Raw genomic sequence first — 26,021 nt, forward strand, 5'->3', positions numbered from 1 at the left:
ATCAATGTTCTTATATAAGCACATTTCTTCGCTTCCGAATTTATTGACATAACTGTTTTACCTTAAAAGGTTTTCACTCAAAATCAATCGAGCGCAAATTTAATGACTGCTTTTGGATTCGTATTAATTCACCTTCACGTGCGAATTTTCAGCGAAGTGGCAAAGCGCGAAATGCGGTGTTTTCTCGCGAAACAATTAAATTCCTCATACGTCGATGGTGTTAGAAGCAGCAAAATGGCGAAATGCATGCAGTGAAGCAATCTTAAGTTTACTTCGCTGAACCAAGAACGTGGTGTCGAATCACCACTCGATCCGAGTCGATCGATATATTGTTCGGAGGGCGCGCCTACCTAGCTAGGGCTAAATACAATTTACCTTTGTTATTTTTCGTGTCATTTAACTGCGTCGCGATCTCGAACGCTTGATCGGGATTGCGAACTCCAATGCGAATTGTTTGTGAGCTTTTGTTTCCCACTCCGCTCGCCAGCGATGCGACATCAATTAACGTCGGATCCCCGACTGAATTTTCTTCATGGGCGTTGTTGTTGTTGTACTTAGATATAAAATGAAATCATTTTCCACTGTTGAATTATGCTTAGGACCGCTTATTTAGAGTCGTTTTGTCGATTGAATTTCGTGAGTAGAGGATTAAACAAATTTTGTTGTCGGACTATCTTGGCTTTAAAGTGGGCAGACATTTGTTCCGGCATGTCCCCTCGGTTGCGTGTTGCCGAACAAATGGAGGGTGCCCACGGCAGTAGCGGCCGCCTCTGGCGTAGGCGCCGGTTCATTTGTAAAGCTTTATCGGCCCTGACAAATGGCGACACTCACTATTTTTATGTCGCGGACGATCGAAGAATACCTTTCATGCCAGGGAACGATTTAGCTGCAATTCGTATCGTTCAACTTCATACGGCGTAACTTTACGTCTATTTAGTTCGTTTCATCAACACGTTCATTATACTTTTCCTTTTGTTTTACGAGTATGAATCCATTTCCTGCTTTATGTCACAACGTTCATTATTTTTACATCAGTTTTAAGGACGAATAGTTTTTATATTACATAGTGTAAAGTTTCCAACGTGTTTTACATGTTGATTATTCAGTCTTATCTAGGCATAAAACTTGGTGGTAAGATACTCAACGCGGTAAAGCCTCGCGCACTCACTTCGCCGCGTTAATGCAAAAGCACGTAGCTCCATGTCGGCGCAGAAAGTTGTGCAAAGTGCACAAAGTGCGGGAACGCCGTGGCAAAGCCTTCATTTGTCGGCTTGTGATGGCCGTGTGACAAATGTGGACGCGACTTTATGAACTCTCCTACCCAACGAGGACACGTCGCGATTATGCGGCACTGTGAAAAATGTCGCAGGGAAGTTTCCATACCTCGCGCTTTATTATACAGAAAAATTTGCGTTCGCACTCTTAAACTTATCACTGTAGTACCGTTCCTTAAAATACAGAGGCCTTAACATAATCCGGAATAAAATTTAAAGCGATCTATCCACTGCCTTTAATTTAAGCCTACGTACTTTTCTGTAACGATGCTACTTGGTAACGAAAATCCTATTGCTAGAGGTTTGGGTTAGCGTAGATTGGGTAATTTATACTTGCCTCCTGCCCTCCCTTCAGGGCGGCGGCGGGAGATACAAGCACTGAACAGAGCTGTACTGTTCGTTAAAATTACTTAATGGATCGATTAAACGCGGGGTTTAATTATGAGCAACATTAATTCACTTCGGCAACCGACCAGTTTTATAGAGCTGAAAACAAGTAAATCTAGAAAGTTCAATTATTAAACAATCTGTATTACTTAAATATAAATCAACAGGTTAATTTGATGTTAAACATCAAATTTCGAGGAAGACAAGATTGGACATGACATTTCTAAATAATTATGTAATTCTGTCGTCGTGAAATTTGTCCTGCTGTATAATAAGTATTCAATGATAAGCTCCTTGACTTGGTAAAGCAAATTAAAATTCAATTTGTGACTCGAACCGTGAAGCATAACGGATTGTCGACCGATTTCGTCACCCCCTTTCTTCCATAATTTCTTGAGTCGCTCGATCTCGACGAGGTACGAGTATTTGATCAAACTTGGAGTCTTTCATAATAACCCAATTTAACTACAATATTATATCGCTATGCATAATATTAATATCTTTATTTATTTATGTATGTCAAGGACAAAAATACAACTAGGACTTAGACTACGGAGAAATTTAGTACAAGGGCACACTCATTTCTAAAGAATTTCTTCCAGTAGGCCGACGTCAGGAAAATGTAAAGAAAGGCATTGGCTTATGTTCATTATTGATAAAACGATATAAACTAACTAGTAGCGAATATCAAATAGATAAACATACATTTACTACAATACAAATAAATAGTGGATGTATCACGACAACAACGACAAGTAGTACTCTCACTCCTTTCTTAAAACCTGATTTATATTTTGTTACAGGTGGAATGCAAAAAAGCACAGCCTAAAGAAGTCATGCTCCCAGCGAATTTGGCAAAGACGAGAGCCGCTGGACGTGGCGCGTACGGTGAGTTGCTAGGTACCGCTGTGGCTGCCGGCGCCGGCGGCGTCCGATACGCTCCTTATCCTGTCCATGCGCCGGCGCAGCTCCTCGTAGCCGGTGCGAGCGCGGGGGCGAGCACGTCGAGCGTGCACGCAGCTGCCTATCGCCGAGCCTTAGCAGCTCTTCGCCCCTCCCCTCGACCCTCGCGTCCCGCACTCGCGCCTCTTGCCATCCCGCCCCTAACATACTCGGTCTCCGAATTGTTAGGTGCACATGCCCTCGACATTCCCACCCTTTACTCTCCCTTGGCTCACACGACCTTGCCGACTCCGTTGCCTCTCTGATCCGCGATCCTCTTCCAGCAACACCCGCATCACCCTTTCTAACTGACACGCGGTCAGTGCTCCACTTTCGTTCCCCTTAGTCTTCTTCGCTGCATTCCTTTGCACGCTGCGCCGGCTTCCTGATGTCCATTCCTTGTTTTCTACATTCCTTCTCTATCCAGCCTCACCAAAGACAAGTATTAAATTGTAATTTAAGGAAACTGATAATATCCAAAGTGTCTTATTTTTAGTAATGGCCATTAGTAAATCGATTAGCTAGCAGATTTTCGAAATATGTACCAACATAAAATTAGAACAATCATAGAATCAGTTCTTATACATACAAATAAAATACATTAACATCATGTTTGTAAACCAATAGAGAAACTGGAACAATTTTAAGTAGGGTTGATAGAGAGAAATATTTTTGTACCAGGTAGTAGGTGCTTTGCTATTTGATTTGAATAGATAACAAATATAGTTCAGAGCCTGGTGATTTTCTGAATTCTAAGTAGCTTTTAATAATAAAATATTAAAATAAAGGCCCTCAGGGTCTGCTGATTCTTGCCAATTTTGCTACATATCCATCCAGATGTATGATACTGTTTAGTGCGCCAGTCTAGCTTGTCATTTTGCGGAGAATTGGTAAAACTAATTCCAACTATTTTCGTAAGTGATATTTGATCATTTAGTTTTCTATGAATAGTTTTACAGTTTGAAGTCGGCTTTTCAAAAATTGTTAACTATGGATGAAAGAGGTATCTATTATCTTTGGATGTTATTAACTATGAGTTTGTGAGATTTTAGAGAATGTTTTATAAAATTACTTTGAAATTTTGTTGTAAGATACATGATTCTAGTCTAGGTACTTACTGATATATTTATGTGTGTGTTTAGTCACTTGGTTTATTTTATTTGAATCCTTACTCTTTACATTTTATTTATTTATTACTCATATTGTGCAATGCCAAATTAGGACCAAATATACTATGTTCTCTATTAGTTATATTTAGTTGTATATTATCTGGGATTTCATGATTAACTGTTACTGTTTTATCGACAGTAAGTTTTTCATAATACACTCAAATGTTTGTATCAAACGTAGTTCTCGTTAACTAATAGAATTAATATGTATTAACTTATTAAGTAGGAGATAGTAGAAATTAGATTAATAAATATCATTTCTAAAATATTTCAATACGTCTGTTTGTTTAACATGTTTAGCTTAGACTAACCATGTGTAGAATAGATTAACAGTAAATGTAAGACGTCGGACGACGCAGATCGAAACTAACATACCCCATTTTGAAGTAAAATAGATGTTTTAAAGTAGAATTTAGATAATGTTGAATGCTCTTATATAAAAATATACTAAGTATATATAAATATCACATTATACTCAATGTTAAGTGTAAGAAAATGTTTCGCCAAGCAAAATAGTGTCTCACGGCACAACACTCAAATATATCTTTATCTTAAAACACATATTATGTAAGGTGTAAGGATCGATCGATTTATGTAAATGTTTTTACATTTCTAGATTTCATGTGGTCATTGGGTGCGCTTCCTGACGGTAAGTTAAATTTCTTTTTTTTTAAAGTCTCATCACTATTTTCGCCTCCCCCGCATTCAATTCATTTCACGTTCAACAATAACATATTATGAACGTTGATTTTGTGCTAACAACGAGTACCACAACGGATCATGGCAGTACCTAATCAATTAATTACCTAATTCACTTAAAGTGTTAGGTGTGCATTTAATTAACGGATAACAGTGTGTCGCGTTATAGTACGAGTACGTCCATCTGCCGTGTGATGGATTACATGGCCTGACAGATACACTATTTTGATTGGCAATAATATGATAAACGATCCGCCGTAGTAATCATATCAGCCGATGTGGACGTCCGGCCATCATTCATTTTGCATTTTATAACGGACCTCGTTATTACCGGAACCGATGCAACGATACTTTTATTTTAAATTTTTTACCTGTCATGTTCTTTATTTCTAGATTTAATGTCATGTTTGGTATAGAGTAGCCTTGATTTGTTTGGTATTGTTAATTCAGTAGGTATCTCTTATAGCTGAAGGTATTAAGCCATCGATAGTCCACTTAGACTGTGCTACATTAAACGATGTTTACAAAATATCATCCGCTGGACATTGTCCAAACCGGTGTCGTATCGCCGTGTACATAGTTACCTTTTATGTGACGCCGACGGCTCTATTTCAGAATTGGGCCAACGGGACACGTTCCGTGCCGAAAGCATATCAGTCAATGAATCAGTAGAACCAGCGCAATATGAAAAATATTCCAACTAATAAATGCATGCTTTCCATTGAATTAACCCCTGCTTTTTCTGTACTGCTGTTTGTGTGATAATAAAGTATTTTTTTGTCGGCAGGTTTCCCCGCAGCGTACGCCGCCTACGCGGCAGGCCGTAGCTATTCGGGCTATCCTAGCTTCGGGCTGCCATATCCAGCAGGTAATCCCCTGGCGAGCTTGCACCACCAACTTTCCGGCAATCACTACCACCACCTGGCGACACTCCTGCCATATCACCCGCTGGAACTCAGTGGGGTTTACAATGTACACGCCATGCATCTGTGAACTCGCGCGGCATTGCATTCCACTAACCGCTTACGTCGAGCGACACCGACCGCTTACTGACATGTCACTCACCCACAGAACTAACAATGCATACGCTAATTCTGCTCCTGTGGTGACCATGTCCTAACTTCCCCTTTTCAAACTAACTTTACAAAAGTTTGTGCCGACTCTAACAACTTTACTAACAAGTTAACACCCCTAACAATGACTGAACCATCTAGATAAATCTGCCACGCCGTCAATTACAAAACGTCCATGTGTTGAGAAGTGCTGCTTATTGTTTATCTTCAGAATTTTGTCGAGACAATCCGGCCAATTGCGAGCGCCTCGCTCTATGTTTACAGATGATTTGACCTAACGATTCTCAAATGCTACGCGTCGAGCAAACACTCTAGCGCAAATACAACATTCGCCTTCGCTCTGCGCTCGATCGCTGCGCCCCGCTAAGCCACGCGACGTCGCGCCACGCCTCACCCCTTGTCTAGTCCCACTTCTCATTACCAGTGAAAGCTTTTAAAGGAGATTTGTCAGACTCAAACAAAAGTACTGAAAAATTGACGTCTTTTTGCGGTGACTACTATGTAAATCTCAAGCCTAAAAGAAATTTCTACTAATTAAAAGTAGTCCACGAAGCTTCTAGTCGATCCTCTCAAACGAGAGTTGAATGTTAATTTTTGTGCCGATTTCATTCTTTTGAGGTTAGTTCGTACTCTTAAAAGCGTTGAAAGTATATAGGCATTGAACCGGAATAGTGGGCGGCGGGTCTTAGAGCGCGGCGGGGCGCAGCTGCACAAATACTCTTCTCGTTATTTGTCCACAGTCAGTGTTTGAGCTGCCTTCGCTTCACCATAATTACGCCACTAAGCTTTGGCCTCCCGTTTTTTCGGTGCGGGTGCAAACCGCGCATATTCGGTTAGACTCTGGTGGACTTTACAAACGCGAACTCTATTGAAAATACCTAATTGAGTGAATTCTAAAACTGAACCTTGATTTACTCACCGTTTGACGAATAAGAACTGATGTTATCGATGCAGCGCGGCAACCGGTCAACTTTTTCTTACGTACAAATCGTTCTGCGTTAATTACTTTAAAGCGAGCGATTTACGGCACGCAAGACACACGTTTCTAACATTCAAAAAAAATACCTCACCGATTGTGGGTGGTGGTTCAATTGTAAATATAATTGAACAATGGAGCGGCCCTGTAATTACACAGGTGTTCGAACGAGCCGTTCAAATTAATGGCGTTATCGAACGCAAGTCAGCCGTTCGGAGTTGATAATTCACCCACGCAAAGGAAATAGTTTAGGGCGTGTCTTTGACACGTTGACTTTATCACAGTCACCTAACTAATTACATTTTAAGGTCACCAATATTATATAGAGAGTGCGACTATTATATTTTCTTTTTTTTTATTATGAAAATCTTCTGTTTAAATTTATACTTGATGTGACCAAGTAATGAAACTCAGCTTGTGAATTTACCACACACAAAAATCCGGTCGGTGGCCGGTGTTTGCGGGACCGCACGGCGACTGCGCCGGCGCGGGCCTGGCCACAATTAATGTGCGCCCATTTTGGCACATTAGCATTCCTCCGCCGGCGCCGCTACCAGCTTATTGGTAACATCATCTACATCACCAATATTTAGACCACTATAAATTATACCAACCATATCCCGTCTGATTCCCTTAATTAAATTCATGATTAGAATATTAATATCGGACAGTGTTGCTCGGCGCACGTCACGATTTTACGTGAATTTAATTTTATTTATTGCGGAGTAAAACGCGGTCGCATCCTTTGATGCAGCAGATGGCATGACAAAGTGCAGCAAGTCGGAGCGAGAGCCATAATTTCTAGCCTTTAATATGGAGCAGTCACTTCGAACTTGGGAAAAGACTACACGTTCTGTCGCGTTCAGACGAAGATACTTCCCAAACGTAAATAAACAACTTTGTTAGTTTTAATGGAAAAGTATTAATGTCAAAAACTACGTGACTTTTAGCCAGATGGTTTTCAAGAGGAAATTTCTTCAGCAAAATATTCTAGCGATCCTCACTTAGGAATTTAGCCGCAACGGCGCAGTTCACACATAATTCGCACCGTCGGTGAACAACTTCAGTGAATTTTTATAACCAACTATGATCCGTCAAGCGCGAACGATACGACTAAATTGAGAATAAATAGAAGTTTAAGGAGTGGGATATTTTCTAGGATAACGATGTAGTGGTAGTCCGATTAGTAGATTCTGATACTCGTATCGGGTTAAAATGGATTTAGAAGTTAACTTTTCCTCGTTCTAGTTCTAAACTATAATAGCGGCAATGTAGGTGGTTTTTAGCCAGTGTTCGTTAGATGTCCCCTACATACGTAGTGTGAGTAGCGTTTGGATTTCAATAGCCATAGGGAAGTGAACACAACGCCGTGATTTATCGCCCACAGATTAAATAGGGAATAGATGAGTCACGTCATTCAGTATTCGTTCCATCATATTCATTGTATGGACAGCCCTCACGATCTTTTTATCAACACAATTCATAATTTCTTACAAATTTTACAAGTAGACAACCTAAATTTCTATCTCACCACAAGTTTTAGACGTATAATTCTCATTTCATTATTATGTATAAATATGAATAAAAAGAAAAATAGTCGTCATAACAGTAGTTGGAAAATGTTACCTGAAACCCGAACAGAAGTCATTTATTCCAAATTCTGGGGGTGTCTCTTAGTCCTCACCACTTAGCAACGAAAAGTTTTACGAAAGTCAAGCAAAAATAAAAGCAGCTTCAACCGTTGACGTAATTCATGTGAATGAAACCGACGTAACAGCGTCGATAAATTATGCATATGAGTATAATCACATTTTGTACCAATTAAATTCTTTGTGCCGTATTACGCCGCTGACGTCATTCTGTCCATTTGACGTCCGCAATCTGTTATAAATATTAACAAGCTATGTACTACGTCAATACTTATTTACTAGTATGATGAAAAATGTTCACTTAAAATTTTACTAAATAGAAATGTAAATTTTTATTATCTTTACTCGACCATTATATATTTGGGTTTATTATTATTTAAACGGTGTGTATCGTAGTCGAAATCTAATAAGTGCTACAAGCACCAAAGGTCTACGTCGTAGCTTTGCGTAGAACAATCGTAGCATTCGTAGCACATACGAGCAATCATGCGCATGGATGATTGTTAGCAGAAAGCCGAAGTTTATAATTTCGTTAAAAATACTGTACTTCTATGACATGCTTTACAGAATTTGTATTTTCAGTAAATTAAAAATATTTTCAATAAAGTCACCCAGTCAATAGATAGTTTAATGTCGTTGTCTTATCAATAAAAAACCAACAAATACTGTATGAATAAACTCCATTGCTTTCGTAGTTACAGCAAATCATGGCGATGTGTTCATAAAATATTCTAGTACTTAATAATACTAAGCGTAAAATAATATCAACTAGATTGTTAAGACTTGTAGACGAATAGACATTAATTTCAAAAACCACTAAGTTTAGAGGATGAATAATTATAAACTAAAAATTAGGGTTTCATTTGCGTAGTAATTCACAAGTAGCGCTAGTTTAGACATTTGTTTCATTATTTATTCATCGAAATAATGAAAACGAACATCGAGCTTGAAAAATGTTATTTTAATACTTTTAATATTCGCTATAATTGTAATATATTTCGTTTTCTTTTCAAAGTTATTTCTCCTTATATTTACACTGCTTAAATGATAACGTTATTGATATATTTATTGTTGTTGTTGTATATTTTTGGATGCAACTATTTTATGCTAACTTCTTCGTGTTATTGTTAACGATTTCAGTATAATGAAATTTTAAGGTGAAACAACTGAAGGCTGAGCCATCAGTTCACAGCAATATTCGTTGCTTCATCACCACACCTCGCAGTAATTATTTCAAAATTAAGGTGTTTAATCAAAATTATAACTATAAGTTAAAATTCGGTCTTTAATCGCTACGTGTGCGACCGTCCTAATCGCCATCCTCTAAACTAGTATAATAAGCTTGGAATATTTTATCGCGTATGTAAGTTATCTATGTGTGGCGACCATTATTCATGTCTGAATTAAACCCCCGTGTCTAACAAACCCGCGTTACAATACAGTTCATTTAAATTTAATGCACAATCGTAATTTCTGATCATACTTAAGGTCGGGCAGTCGAATTGACTTTTCCCCTATTACGTGATCCATTGCGTGTTTAGATATACTAATACCAAATGAATTATTCAGTAAATAACACCATGTTCTTGATACAATTTTGATGATCGAATCAATACTTAGAATAACACGTAATGACCCCCTCCCTGCATCGTGCCTATGCGTGATTCATAAATGGGGCTGGGTTAATACGAAAACAGTGAGCCAGTTCATCATTCCGTATCTGTGCGTGCAAACTATTTTAAATAGCCCGAAAACAGTAAACAGGAAACTATCAATTCCAAGTTTCCCCATAAAGATTCGATGAGTGGAACTCTGGGCGATATTCCTCTTTTTGTACTGTTTCTCGGCTTAGTTACATTCTTATAACTTTTGTTTTTTTTCCTCCATGTTAATTTTGAAAGGGATTTGTCAGGGTACTGTAAGGTTCGTTTTTCGAGACACTTTCCGACTGTTTATTTATTTAAGCGCGGTTCTGTTGGCGGAACCCTCCGGAGCCGGCTTTGTAGCTTTTTTTATTTTGTTGCCGCAGGTGTAGTGGGAGTTATCCCGCCGGAAAGTCGCCTCTTGGTCGGCGCGGAGTACATAAGCCCGGGGGTGCTCGGGCAGAGCTCGTAGGCCTTCGGCGGGAAGGCTGCCACGACCACCACGACGCTTTACCACTATTTACCCGGAATACCCGTAAACGGCTCCCGGAATTTCTTACGAACACAAATAAATCTTTTCTGAAGCGACTAGCTCTTTGGTATTAAGCCCCGCCCCCACAAATCCCAGACAAGGAATGCAATGTCGCAGGCAAGTTTCGTCCTATACGCGATTTTGCAGATGCGTGTTGCTATCGCCCGACTAGGTTCGCCCATATAGCTCGATGCCAAATTATACAAGTGTTATTAATTTCGATATTGAATGAATCAATTGCGGTTTCCCTCAGGAAGTGATTCCATGTATGATTAGTAATTTAGGATTAATATACTCAAATCTCTTCATTAATTATAATGTAACCCATGTGTCAAATTCTTAATGTATTAAGTCTATTTTATAATCATAAGGTTTATAGTATTGTTCTAATCGCTGTTTTGACATATCGTCTTTATATCATTAATCATAAGTCTATGATATTGTGAAGCCGCTATATTTTAAAATAAAGGAAATTGCCGTTGTATAAGCAAAACGTTTTATCGTTTATTGTCCAATTGATCGTTAGTAAATCGAGGTCGATCAGTGCCTCACTTATTTACCACTCGTTCGCATATCGATTGCGACCGAAATAAACTGGAAGAGATAGTGTGTTAGCGTGGAGTTGGCTAGCGTGCGAGTTTGATTTTTTATTACCGCCAAAGTTCGTTTGGCCTCGTCGCATATATGTTTTAACGGAGATTTTTCGTTTTTCTGACTCATCCAATGCGGCACACGCAGCGTGGTGTCCGCGCCGCACAGTCGCTCATCAAGCCGGTAAGACAGCCAGGTTTATGAGTTCACTAGCGCCTGCTCGTGCCCGACCGCCCGAGGCACAGGCGGGCGCGGTGTGAGCCAGTGGAGGCACGTGCGACCGCGGCCCACCCGCCGACGCGTTTCCGACATTCTCCACATTCAACACGCCTGCCCTCAGAATGCAACCCGCGAACCGACATCCACACAACTATTTTGCATAGTTCCATGTTGCTCACTTGCACTCTTAGCCGACCATTCCTTTAATAAGAGACTTACTAAAATCTGTACCAAATGTAAAGCGGCCCTTTGTTCGTTGCGTTGTGTAACACAAAAACAAAATCGTATTTCAATCGTACTTTTCTAAATTGGCAATCAGCAAAAAACGAATCGCATTACACTAAAATAAGGAAACGACGTTGCGACAAATTAGCACTCGGAAAAAATACTTAAAGGGTCACACGAACGTCGGTCTGGATCCAAATAATTAGCTGGCGAGGCGGCGAGTGGCCGCGTGTCGCGAGCAGTGCCAACTCCATTTGTAATTTAAGATATTTGACCGTTAATTGTGTTAGTAACTGTTACGTTTAGTGCTTGTTGCTTAGGTCGGAGCTCGGCGCGACCGCGTTCTGAGCAAACCCCATACTACTTCTTAGATTCTCATGTAAAAATAGCTCCTAGTGTAGCATACGGCGGTTCAGCGCCGGGTAGACGAGTGCTGTGTTTGGATGGGTCAGATTTATTTCTTACTTTTCATTTAATTAGATAGTATTTTATTTTATGTATGTCCATAGATTTTGAATACAAAGCGCTAGTCTAGCGAGCTCCATCGACCATAAATTTTTATTGTAGAGTTTAACCGATTGGGAGGATGTCGATGGGACATAATGGATACTATTAGCATACTAATCTCTTCTAGTTAGAGTCGGATTGATGCACATATTCCGCACAGTGCATCCGAAATGCGCTTAGTGAGCCCTTACTCCCTGCATGGAAGATGAGATGAGGTTAGATATACTATTACGGGTCTTGAACGTCCGTCCACGACTCTCCGGCTACACGAGAGAGCGAAGGATTTATTTGTCAGCACGACTTGTATATAGCAATATAAAACGTGCTTACAAAAATGTGAGAACAAGAACAGCAGTTTGGTGAATGGAGTGCCGCAGTCCGCTGCAGGAATAGGGCGAGTAATTTTGTTTTGAAAATTATCAAGTTTTGTCTGTTCCGTAAACGTTGAACATTTAGAATAGAGTAGGTTACAAATGTGTGACAAATTGTCGTAATTATTCAAGTAAAAAGCGGATTGTAGTTTATTATTAGAAAAGGATATTTAAAAAGTAAATTAGAAAAAGTAGACCGAAATAAATTAGCTTAGAATTTTAGAAAGCCTAAAATTTTGATGGCAAAGAGAAGCAAGATGACAAGAGTGTGTAGACTTTATCTCGCCATTGTCAAAATTTCAATTAGATTCAATGAATAGACTAGACTAGTTGTTTGGATTCTCGGCCTATTTCAAACAATTGATATTAGAGGAGCTTCAAAATGTGTATCGATTGAAGATTTTGTCGAAATTGTCGGAATTAAGTAGGACAAAATGAAAGCTTTGTCTCTAAGACAGTAGGTAGACAAATTAAGCAAATAGAATAGTAATTGGTGGTAAAAATTTACAATGATTGGTGGTGCAAACTCTTTTCTAGCTGTATTTTAATTACTGTTTAGTTTTAAGATTTTATCTAGAATAGTATTTTATTGTGATTCAAAAAATTGTGTGCCTTAGATAATCGTATTTATTAAGAATAGATCTATTTCAATTGTTTTAAGATGAAAATACATGCCTAGTTAGAAATATTGAAAATTTTATACCTATAGAATAGTCAAAATTGTAATTATTAAAAAGCTGTAGTTAAATTGTAGTTGTAAGCGGACATATTCCGCGTTTAAGTTCTAATTTGACTACATGGGTAGAATAATGATTTATTTATTGAAGAGTTCTAGTACTCAGTAGTGATTTTCGTAATTTTTCATAAAAATGTGTGTCGGATTTTCATATTCGTTTCTCCGATTTCGTTCTGCTTTTTTCGATATTGCTTTATATGTTTTTGATTAACGTTCCCATCTATGACTGAACCAGCTGACTATAAGAAAAGTTTTGATTATAAGGAGAATATTAATTATGAATATTGATCACGATATTGGTAATTGTTCTATGAAAAATAAACAACAAAACTATCAAATAAATTAATAATTTTTAATTGAAATATGAAGAGTAACGATCGACAAGTCTACCCATATCATCGGCGAGTTATTGATAGCGTCTATTAAATATACGTTTTCGGGATACGTGCGTACCGTACATATAGAAATAAAACATTTCAATCGGGCCAAGTGCGAAATGAAGTATTAGGATCCTAGAATGAGAGATGATACCAAACTTGTAGGTTTTTCGGTACGTCGATAATGGAATTTTGCCATTTTAAGTGACTTTTTAATATTTTGTTAACTACCGCGCCTCATTCACTACATTAAATATTTACTAATGTTGCTCCTTCAAAATATGAAGCCACATTTTGTGTTAAATAAATTTAAATAATAAATTAAATCTTACATTAAACATCGCATGGAATTCAGATCATATATTAAAATGAAAAAGAATTATGTCCTTATCTTTTCCATGGATATTTTCAAAATATCCTTCACGAACTTATCATTATGGCCGCTTTTATAACAGTTTATAATGAAGATGACTCACAACAAAAAGGTGGCAAGCACACACAAATGTAGCATAAAACTGGGTCTTCAATGATTTTTTACAAAAAGCAAGCAATGCCAGCAAAACGTAATATCTTCAAGGTCTTATCAGACTACGCCCCGTGAATATTTCCAGCGGCCGTCATTCCACTTCCGAAGAAGAATTATTAAGTTTCCGAAACTTCGCAATTATGAAACTTGGAATAGCTCTTACAAGACGGCCTCTGAATTCATAGAAGAATACGTAGGTGAGACTTCGATGAGGGCTTTTCCTTGTCTTTTTTAATCATGAAATTTACGACATTATTGCTGTACCAGTATTAAGGAACAGTTTACGAAAGGTTTATTATATGACTAGCGACTTAGCCTGGGATCACACGTGTAGCATTTATAGGTAACTTAATTTAACCTTCCTCGCAAAACCTTCTTTCCAACATTTCAAACAAAATCTATCCACAACTTTTTGAGATTAGCGCATACATATATACAGGGAAAATAAGGGAAATTTACTTTATAATATATAATAATGATGATGATGATATATAAGTGCGTTTAGAACCTGTACTTAGGTATTATTTTCCCAATGAGGCATCTTAATTTTTATTACGATCTTTACATAAAAAAAAAACGGTGACTTAATACATTCAATTAAATATTAAATAGACTCAATATAATTGAAATAAAAATAAAAAATATGTTCCGAAGTATGTTGAAGGCAAAATCTTAATATATAACGCAAAAACGCATTATGTATAAGAAGTTTTTTTATAGCCACATTCGAAACTTCCGAGCAAACTTTTACACTTACTATTAGCTAGCTTATTCTTAGCTTGTTTACAAAGTAATTTTGTTTGTACCTTAATATCTTTGCTGCTCTAAAAATAGGGATCATACATATTTATAAGAGTATCACCATTACTAGTAAGTAACTCCGTTTTCTAGCTCCTTGAGTACTCAAAGCGAAGAAACTTGAACTATTACACGCACAAATTACATTTGGAGCACATGCTAACTACACACTGAAGTTCGCGTCCGAAACAGATATGACCAGTGTAGATAACTCCTTACATTCGCGTGTGAACTCAATTGTTTAAGTCGTAAATTATTTGCGGGGTGGCACACCCGTTCTGACTTAGTTGGGCCTGGTTGTGAGTTTGTTTGTTGTGAACCCCTAAAGTATCATTGAGGCTATATGTTTATAACCTCTGAATTCCCCACGAATGACACTGCGTATATGACTTTACGATATCTGGATCCAGTTTCATAAAAGTTTGTTGTGTAATAAAAAAAGTTAATGCGTACGTCAAATATTGCTTTGACGCCAGACCCGGCTCGGTGTAACAGCTGTTCATTTTAGGGCCTAATTCTAAAAGGAAAAGTGATGTTTGAGCCACGTCAACTCGAACGTAATATGTTTCGTTATGGTTAGGGGGTTATGTTTGGGAAGAGTTTTAAAATTTTATTTACAACAACTTAGTTAATTATTAATATTTCGTAAAGCTATATTTGCTTTACCAATAAAAAAAAAATCTGGTCAATAATGAAATCAGAACGAAGAGTGTAACCTGATCGATACTAACGATTGCCAGACGTGTCCGCGCTACTTCGTGAAATTCTTATGTATGACGCAGCGGCCCTCAAATAAATAACCTCTCATAACGCAAAGTAATGTTATTAAAATGTGTCAGCAGTTTAGTGTTGCGCTCGGTAGCGATAGACGCGTGCGCGGCAGCGGACGCGGGATGGGCCGCCCGCGACGCCATCTATCATTCATCCTCCATTACTTATATTGTACTTTTTCGCAAAGTCACTCGCAGGCCGGTAATCACCTGGTGCGGCCACGGACGACCATTTTTCACACTAAATCATAACTCGCGCATCTGACAAAAATAAAATTTGTCGTACAAGCCAATAGGGGTAATGGGACGCTATGAGCAAGCAGAAAATGGAGCCGAATAATAATGTATTTATTCTCGTGATGAAATTTCACCATCTTATATTTGTAATGAAAAGTTTCCTTATCGCACAAATTACATTGCGTCAGCAATGAAATTTATATATTGGGAATCATTTAATCGATATTCAGGGAACATTATGCGATATTAAAAAGCTATCAGAATGTTGGTGTTCGGTCCGCGGAATAATATGAAATGCGTAAAAGTTGGTTAGAGCACCGGTAAGTGCGGGCGGCGGGCGGCGGGCGGCGGGCGGCGGGCGCGGGCGCGACGAGCGCGGCGGCGCGCGCGGCGTGTTGACGCCTCGACGTGCGGCGTATGCTAATGCTCTTCCCTATTCAATAAGCAGGCCGCCGCGTGCCAGAGAGAACTCACGTCGGATAATTTACTGGATATTTTGTAAAAGTTTTTTCGCCCTCTGTGATTTATACCCGCGAAACTTCGAGCTCTCTTTTTCATTTGAATGCACGTGACATACGTGATATTTTTTTGTTCCGACATAATCTGAGCCCGGGGAGTCTTCCCTGTCCTCATTCGTCAGTACGGCATCTGTCTCCAACGTCTAAATTATTCATGCATTTACGCGCTTCAACTTTATCCGCGCTGGAAAACTTTAATATTGAGTTGGGATTACATCGATAGTCACTTTACCGTTGAGTACGCTAAATTGAGAAAAGATGAGGTGTCACGGAGGCGCACGAGGTAGTTTTTGAATTTTAAAGATAGGATGGTTCAGTCATAGAAGTGTTGTGTACTAACGAGTGTGGGACTCGTGTATGTGTGCGAATCGTGTGTATGTTTGCAGTTGACCTGACGAACGGGCAACTAACACCGAACAACAACACACCGCTGCTCGCGCAAGCGCTGTCAGGTGAGGAGCCGTCACATGCCCCCGGGCACAAACACTCCGGTCAACGTGTTAACATGTTCAATTGCCCCAAAATTGACTATTGAACTCCTCGCAATTCTATTGGTTTCAAAATTTAAACAGAAAATAGGTACTTATAACACTTTTTGATCATAACATGTTGGCACTGTGACTAAATAAGCTGTTGTATTTGGGTCTTTCCATTTCTATTTTCCACTACACATTTCAATAAAATATTATTACCACTACTATCACAACCAAAACAAACAATAATTCTATTTCTTCTTCCCGTGCTTTGGGAACCATTGTCAACCGGTGTCAAATACAGTATAATTATCGAAGCATACAAATACATGTTTAGTAAGCAAATTCAATTCAAAATTCACAATGAGCAAACTACCAAAGTGGTTTACATGTAGTATTCAGTAAGTACATGTGGATTCGATTTCCGTATCACAGATCTTGGCGTGAATACATAGTGTGATTGTGTCTCGTTACAACAGTGTACAGATTGTCCTACATGCGTCAGTTAAGAGGATTGTTTCGTTATAAAATGTGTCCATAAATTCAATTCGGCATTGTATTTTTCATACACAACAATGTTTTATTTATATATATAAAATCGAAAGTTTATGACCCATACGAGTAGTAATGAAATAACTGAAGCAATCCTAAATTGGCGTGTATAACTCAATAGCCATAGAAATCTGAATATTACTATTCAATTTTCTATGATGAGTGCTTCTGTGTGTTAAGAGTCATTTCTATATTTTGCCCACGCAAAATTTTTACAAACTTAATATGTACGAGTAAAATAACAATAAGCTGAATTATCATGAAATCAGAAGATTGTAAAGGCTGGCAAACTTATCTCCAAAATTGTTACACCTTTAATCCTGTGTAGGTGTAACAGATGGTCTATTTAGGGCTACCCACATTGATGTTTACCTTGTCCCCAGAAAATACTTAAATTGTATTCGGGGAAATTGATTCTGTAAAGCCGAGTTTAAAGTCGTCAGCAGTTCCGTACACGTGGCATGCGTATCTCTGACGTCAAGTGCCTGTAACACTGTTACCAAAGTTAACAAGTTTTTTTTTTATTTCACAAAAGTTAACACAAAGGTGTTAAATTCAAGTTTTATGTCCTCTTCAAAGGAACTGGTTACTGAACACTGGCTTTAAAACTACATAATAAGCAGCAATAGTTAAGACATCATCTAAAATTAGGTTTCTTGATCCCGGCAAAGATTTAAAAAGTCGAATTTCGTAATCGAAACCGAGTACAATAATGACGACACCAGCCTTTATCCGTCCCCTCAACTGACGATCTAACCACCATTCTAATTCCGTCCGCAGTGATGAACAACTACCAGGCAGCAGCGGCCGGCTTCGGGCCCCCAGCGTCGCCGCACGCGGCCGGCGGCAGGGCCGGATTCCCAGCGGCGAGCTCGCCAGGGCCAGCGCTGGACGTGTACGGCTCTGCGGCGGACAGCGTCGGATACGTGCAAGCGGCTAGCCCCCAGCCCTCTGGATTCCCAGCGATCGCAGTCAGCCGCGCGCCTCTCAATTATACCCCAGTAAGTTTTATTCTCTTTTCGTTTCTGTTTTATAAGCTTATATAGTAACCAGCACACTGAAGTGGCAGATAACGGAGCATATGGCGTAGAATAGATTTGATGTATCTAAAATGACGACCACTACAGGCAAACAGTGTTGGAAAACAAACCACTTGGTGGTCCAAAGACCTAAACAATGTTGTGGGAAGACGGTTTATACTTCCAGCCAATCAAAGTGGACTACTTAGGGAGCAGTTTGCGACTGAAATTATAATTGTGTCATGTAATGAAGCTCCAAATGGCACAATACTTATCCAAATTTTTTTCATCATTATTGTTAGAGACAAAAATTATTATTGTTTCTAATATATTCAGATCACCAAAATATAGAAAAGTTGGTACTTTTAACACAATTTTCATTCTTATTTTATTTCGTGATGAATGGGATGAAGTTATTAACTTTTGATTCTAACTTTTTTCATTTATTACGTCATGTTCCAAATGCCTATTTCAGTAAGAACCAAATGAAGGCAATTCTCAAAATTGTCCTTGTTCGAGAAGTTTCAACTGTCACAGAATTCAAATTAATGTTTGTTCTGTTTTATTTTCCTTTGGGGCCTTTGATTCAGATATAAGATGGTAATTTTAATTTTTATGAGCATATAAAATGTAACTGATTACGCAAACAAGATGTTTTTTCATACCACTGAACGAAATTTCCATTTTCACCAAATACAAGTGACAATCCGATAATACATTTTTAGTATGATAAAAAATTTACCTTAAAGTTAAAAACACCTAAACCCTCAAATGATTAATCACTGCATTCAAAAAGCAGGTTTATGTATTTAATTTAAAAATTTCAGAGTATATTAAAAAAACATTGGTAGTTGTAAGAGCATTACGTCGGTAATGGCGTATAGTCGCGCAAAAGAGTCGATCGCCGCCGCGGGCGCTTTGACGTGACGTCAAGTATGCACAGGGAGGAGAAGTGTGATAACATCTCTACTTATAAAATATACATTGAGCAGTATTGAATTGATCAGTAGTTTCAATAGTAGAAAATGGAAATAATATCGTCGTTATATAAAAGTGACGAGTTGTTTACGAAAGGAAATCAACGTAATAGTAAATTCAAAGTGGAGATGGATTGATATTTTCTTCCTTTTCACTATCGATGTTCTATTCCTCATATTTTCTTTTTTTCATAAAGTATTATGTTCTTTTTTATCGTCTACTGACGATAAAAAAGAACTCTTTTTGTACTCTTACTATTTTGTGTCTCCCAGCACCGCAGACGCAATTAGCAGTCGACGACACTAAAATTTTAGCGAGACGGTCCAATCTCATTACAGAACCGATCTTCCTTGTCGCTCTTAAAGCGTAATCACCATAAGTTAGCGAGCGAGTGAAGCGTGAGAGATGCGATTATAAAGTGTTCCGAAATATGAACGGTGTGGCGGCGGCGCGGCGCAATCTAGGCGGTGCATCGCCGCGGGTAATGGCTTTTTAAAACTGCGACCGCGCTCCATAACTGCTTCTCTGAGACGCCATCAGTCTTCATTGCTTGTCGGCGCCCTGCAGCCCGCGACCGCCGCTGAGATCTTAACTCCTCACGTCCTCGTATCTTGAACACATTTTTCAAACTGCTCTCGAAAGCTTCTTTAATTTTTATAGCGCCGAAACATGCTTTTTCTCTTGCATTTTGCTCTGTGCTCTCTATCCTACAATAATCAGCGACCATAGCTCGTCTATATAGACTCGTCTAATTGGAGCACGCAATTATTTCGGAGATCATAATAGTTCTTGCTGTAAATTGAGTCGTGCGCGGCAACACTAAGCCACCCTTCTGTTCCAGGCGCGTCATATATCAGATGGGATATTAACTCAATCGTCCGTAATCGCTGGGGCAAAACAAATACGTCGCTAATGAGAGAATGAACGGTCCAGCCGTCGGCCCGGCCGGACGGCGCATGTGGTTCCCGGGTGTAAAACGGTCTTATTAGGTAACGGGAATGCCCCCACGGGCAATAACCGTAAATCAAGGAGAACAAGCGGTGTAATTACCGTTGCGGAGCGGTCGCGCAACGCTCTAACTCATCCACTCACTGTTTTTATTTTGTCGGCCACCGAGCCGCTACCGCTCTATCGACTGCGAACGCCAAACTTACTACCTTTAAACCTGCCCCCGGAGGGGTAAATGTTCCACTGAACGTTTTATGCTTCAATTCAATTATGACTCACCTACTCGATAAACTCATTCAATTTTCCACGTTATTTACATTTTTCATATGCATAAATAATGGAACGATTTTGTTTCTAAAAACCTTTTTTTCTCATTCCAGGGACCCCTGATTCCTGCGGCTTTTACCAACGGTTATCATTGAAAGTGTTATAGCACAAATATTTTACGTAAGTATAATTTTTGGGATGCATTTGCGCTGGCTCTATTAAAACATCGTTATGCGAAACCATACATTAATAAAATGGTAGTGTGTGTAATTGTCGCTGGCTGGTAAATTGACCAGCTCGCTGAAACAACACAAATCTTTTTTTAAGCGGTCGCTCAAGATTTGACACCTTTACTGAATACTTGAACACACTAATCCAGCTTATATTTTTTGAATGTTTATCAAGACACCTACTAATTGATTTAACTACAAAAAAGTAAATAATATGATTTTCTTCTATGAAACAACATTTTCATAATTACTGTTAAATAGAAAGTGTAATTGTAAACAACAAATCATCAGTAATTCCACGAATGGATTTTCCATGACAGTAATAACAGTGGTTGTATGAAAAAAGCAATGTAGTCCTGATTATGATCGGTACATAGGGTGAACATTCACAATAAGTATATGTGGCACCAGGTGGCGAGCGGTGTGGCGACGCGTAGCGTCCGAAGCGCAGCCCGGCCGCCGCACGACACGCATTATCCTCCAGCGTCCGCACCCGCGCCGCAACAGCCGACTTCGACCCGCGACAGGCTGCATTGACAACGCGACAACGACCCGCGCGACGCCCGTGACGCGGCCATCGGCGACATCCTCGCCTCCGTCCGGCCTCCGCGCGGACCGATACGTCGCCCGCGGCGTCTCAATCTCGCACCGTATCCCCCTCCGAACATCCCGATCCCACACACACCCTCCCCCCCACCAACCCCGTCTATTGTAAATAACAATAATCTACTTTTTGTCGTGTGAACGAAAGATAGTCTATCGATTGAACAGGTATTTTTTCAAACTTTTCTCGCTTCGACTGTACCGTAGATGTGTTGTCAGAGTAATAAACAATTAAACTACAAAAAAAAAATACATTTCATAATTATATAAAGATGCATCTAGACGATTTTATTGCAGGGAGGTATATCTTAAATATTTTATTATTCATAGATAAACTACAGTTTAAGGTTTCATATGTGTCCCTACGCGCGCGGAAGTAAACTTGCGACGAATATGCCGTGCGCGTTTGCATTATAAAGTTTTAATCGCAAGCTTTTTGATTTCTTTATTTAATAGTGTTTGAGACGTAATCGTATTCGCAATAAGCTTGTCCCCGCCCGTGTGTACAGAGTTGAGTTGATCGGTAGCGGCATAGGTTGGTAAGGCCGGTGGGGTCCTGCGCGTGCGATGGACACGCCGCAGCGACAAGCGACGGCTGGAGACCGGAGACAATAACGCGCTGCGCGACAAAACGTCCGCACGCCTCCTCGCTCGTCCACCAACACATATTTTATTCTATCTATTTTTAATATTAATGTCAAATATTAACATAATTATTATACTACTATATATTATGCATATTTTACCTATGAATGTAATTATTTTCGCCTAATTCGAATTGTATAAAATCACCTCTTTGAACGGCTCTTCTGTTTTAGTAGCTAACAAGTTTCTCGATTACTTCCGTATAAGACTATGTTAGTTACGCGTATACATACTTTCTAATAATTATGTATTATGATATAAAATTTTATCCTAAGGATAATATGATCATGTTTACGATTCATAGGGACGTTGGAAAGCTAAGTCGGAACATTTCAGAATATCTCTCATCGCGTTAAGATAATAATTCGTTTCTATCTTGTACCTTTGAAAGTAGGTATTGTAATTATAATAATAATAACAATTTTGTGCATTACGTAATAAATATTTCATGGTTTCTTACGATTGTATTTACTGTAATTTAAGACCACTGTTGAGATATTACAAGTCTCCAGACCGGAGCCACACCGAACTTAGTCGTATTTAAAATTTTTAACAATAATTCTTACCAATAACTTTCGTACAGACGGTATAGTTACACGACACAAACATTTCAATAAAATAAAGACAGGGAAAAATAAAAAATTACAGCCAAAGGCGCAGGTTTGAGGTAATAGATTAAATATGAAGTCAATTCATTAATCATATTCGTTAGGTACTGTTTGACATTCGTATCGACCACTGCATCGGCAGCAGCGTGGGACCGCACGGACCGCGCGTCGCCCGCCGCCGCGCCACGCAGCGTTCTGCGCCCGCGCACGTGCCCTCCGCCGCTTGCTATCACGTGCACTCAGTTGCATTCATTCGTTATTTACTATTATTAATCATTACCTACATCAATTAAACATTAATATTATAAATCTAGGTATTAAATTTTAGGTAATAATAATAAACAATCTTTTAAATGCTATTATTATATAAATACGTTATAAATATAAATGTTTCCTGTTACAAAAAAAAAAATATTGAAAATGATACGAAATAAATCAATATTCTTTTTAAAGGTAATTTATTACTTATGAGTATGTAGTTAATTGAATAATGGAGTGTTAGATAGAGTGCGCTCGTCGAAAGACTGCGCGCTCGCTTCGCGTTTTTTGTTCGTTCGTGCAGAGTTCGTTCGCTGAGATGGTCACGTGTGGCGTGGCAGGCCACGCGCCGACCGCAAGCGCCGCGACCAGCTGCGCCGCGCCGCACACGCCGCAAGAGACGCGACCGCGATTATGTTGTTAAAAACGTTAGCTAGGAAATTGATAATGAAATCGAAAGGTGTGAGTCTGTAGGACGGTCGGAATATCGATATCATACCTAACAAATTAACGTAATTATTTGTTTTATATTTACGGTGTTATAGGTATTTAAGACATTTTTTCTTAGAATATTTAATTATTACGATGAGATGTTAAAATTGTTAGGCCCGGGCCGGCGGCGGAGTGGCGCGAGCGCACCACGCCGCCGTCGGCCATCTCATTCACATTCACATCCTCACTATAATTATATTTTCTTACCGACCTTTTTTAAATGTAGGAGAAGCGCACACGGCCGCTTGTCCCCGTGCGAGTACGAGTACAAACAAACATATAGTGAGAACGTTCGTTTCGCCGCGTTCGTGAGAAGCCATCGGTTCGCCGCGATTGCATCGAGACGATACATAATGACAATTATTGTATATAAATAGTTAGCCGCATGTGTAAAAAGACGTTTAGGAAAGCGCCACACTGGACGTGTCTGCGCGACCGATGTTACCGTCCGTCTGCCGAACCGTCAATTAAGCGGTAAACATCCGATTTAGGAGGCATCTATCTGAACACTAGCATTTTTAACGGCCTAGAATGAACCATGAGTCAGAAATCTTAGTTAAATTGTATACAATTTCCAATAAACTATAATATATTTTTTATCTTCAAAATAATGTTTCAAATTTATATTTATTTTAAGTGCAATACGACTAGATCCTAAAAAAGCTAGTGTGAACTCGGTCATAGTTTGGCGCTGCACTCTTAGTCGATACCAACTGGTCGATATTAGATTCATTTGAGCTGCAATCAGGATTAGCTTACGATTGATTAGTTTCATTGTTGTTGTTATGGTTTGTTAATACGGTTTGTAAGATTGTTTCGTTAGTCACCCTTAGGGCACCTAGGCACGGGCTATATTGTAAGGTTCTTCGCTTGCTGCTGTAAATTATTTGCTGACCAATAGTTTTCAATGTTTACTTTGATCAGACTAGCTAGAATTTGACAAAAACTATATAAGTTCAGATAGGCTATTGATTCTTCGCGTATTATCTAAGTTGAATTTCATAACCAAATAATATGGCCCATGTTGTAGAGCCGAACAGCCATGACGCGGTTGGTGAGCGGCCCCGGCGCGGGGCAGCTCTGTGCTGGCCCCGGCTGAGCCCGCCACCACCGCGTCGTCGTCTTCTCTCGCTTGTTCGTATTACGCGATAGTTGAAGTACTTCAGTCACCATTTTAGAGATTTGCTCTATATCAGAATAAAGACTACGTAATGATAAGCGAGATCTCAAATTTATTTTAAAAATTCGTTAATTGTGATCCTAATAATGCGACTTATCGTATATATAATAAAATTAAAAGATAATTTATTATATTTTGTATAATGACATTCTACGTTATTTTACACTTGATCTACTTTATATTGTTATTAAAGATAATAATTAATTTTAATCTAATAACGTGACAGACTGGTAAAGTTCGTAGAGTCGCCGTGGCGGCCATAGATCAGTAGCTTTGCATATTCGGCGATGGCCAACTTAATGTTTCAAGGACCAAAGGTATACTTATTCGCGTAGAACCGGACGCGCATTGGCTCCGCACGAACCGACCCCAGCCGATCGGTTGTTTCATTGCAGCATCAGAGCGTGTCTATGAGTATAGCTATGAGAATAGAGGCGGGTGGTGCGCCCGCGCCGCCGGACTCGCGCCCCCCCTCCCGGCACCCTGTCCCACCCCGCAACGCCGCCCGCTTGGTTTCGTTCTCGCGGTTACTTCTCGATTGCGTGCTTCGCGTGCTGACTGATTTTCTATAGCAATAAAAAATCAATTACCTAAGATTTTACATTAAAATAAATTTGGAGTTATATACGTTCGAATTTGGTGTCATGTACATTTAAAATATTAGAGAAAGGAGATAACGATAGGCGAACGAGCCGCGACACCCGTCTCGGCTTCGGCGCATTATTTTCGTCATTTCTTCGTGTATAATAATAATAATAATATGTTACAAGAATCTGTATACAATATGGATATAAATCGTAATGATGAATAAATTAGTTTTTACGGCATCTCTTTATTAAAATAATGATAATATCAAAACGTTTTGTAAAAAGCGGTGGGTATGTCCGCCGCCCCGATTCCGTGCACCACTGCACTCTCTTATTGAAATATTACATTATATAACGTACATAATACTATGAGATATATAATCATACAGCCTCTCGGGGCGCGCGTGTATGGCGATGTATGTATACACATTGTGCAATGTACATATACCTATTATAATACAATGATTTAAGACAAGGTTCACATCGTGCCGTGTGTATGTGGTAATAAATATAATATGGACATTGTTCAAACAATAACCAGTTGTTTTATTTATTTTAGCATCACCCAGACCTCTTAGAAATTAACAAAATCCTATAAATAAATAAAGATAATATCAGACATTTGCCTGAAAAAAATTGTGCAATGAATTAAAATTGATTCTTATTAAATTTCAAATTTAATGTAAGATTTTTAAATATAACGTATACTATTACTCTAGTGTATGTTATTTAGATAAGAACCGCTTTAGTTTGATCGAATGATGTTGAAATTTACATCGCAAAACCAATATGAGAACCATGTAGTAAATACGCGATGAATAAGAAGAGAATCCCAAAAGAAATCACTATTGAATATGACAATAATAATTTAACTGTAGATACTTGAATCAAGCACATTTTTATCATGAAAATATGTCATACACATATAAAATATGTCATTTTGATCAATAACTACATGGCAA

The 26,021-nt window shown here is 38.9% G+C and overlaps 1 protein-coding gene across 6 annotated transcripts in view; it reads left to right on the top strand.

The window, feature by feature from the left end:
• The window catches only part of LOC106131844 (RNA-binding protein Musashi homolog Rbp6), a 476,408-nt gene extending 450,818 nt beyond the window's left edge, over positions 1-25,590 (top strand). For 2 of the 6 annotated variants that reach the window (XM_013331071.2, XM_013331074.2), the window contains 7 exons: positions 2,465-2,549; positions 4,389-4,421; positions 5,259-5,339; positions 16,606-16,671; positions 18,025-18,245; positions 20,570-20,636; positions 21,098-25,590. In XM_013331071.2, coding sequence (XP_013186525.1) covers positions 2,465-2,549; positions 4,389-4,421; positions 5,259-5,339; positions 16,606-16,671; positions 18,025-18,245; positions 20,570-20,611 — 528 coding nt within the window. In that variant the 3' untranslated portion in view covers positions 20,612-20,636; positions 21,098-25,590. Of the gene's footprint in view, positions 1-2,464; positions 2,550-4,388; positions 4,422-5,258; positions 5,340-10,198; positions 10,395-16,605; positions 16,672-18,024; positions 18,246-20,569; positions 20,637-21,097 lie in introns of those variants that run through there. The other 4 variants (XM_013331072.2, XM_013331073.2, XM_060944334.1 and 1 more) reach the window with 4 other exon arrangements.
• The last annotated feature ends 431 nt before the right edge of the window (positions 25,591-26,021 follow it).

This window comes from Amyelois transitella, chromosome 5, assembly GCF_032362555.1.
Source record: "Amyelois transitella isolate CPQ chromosome 5, ilAmyTran1.1, whole genome shotgun sequence".
Taxonomy (NCBI): domain Eukaryota; kingdom Metazoa; phylum Arthropoda; class Insecta; order Lepidoptera; family Pyralidae; genus Amyelois; species Amyelois transitella.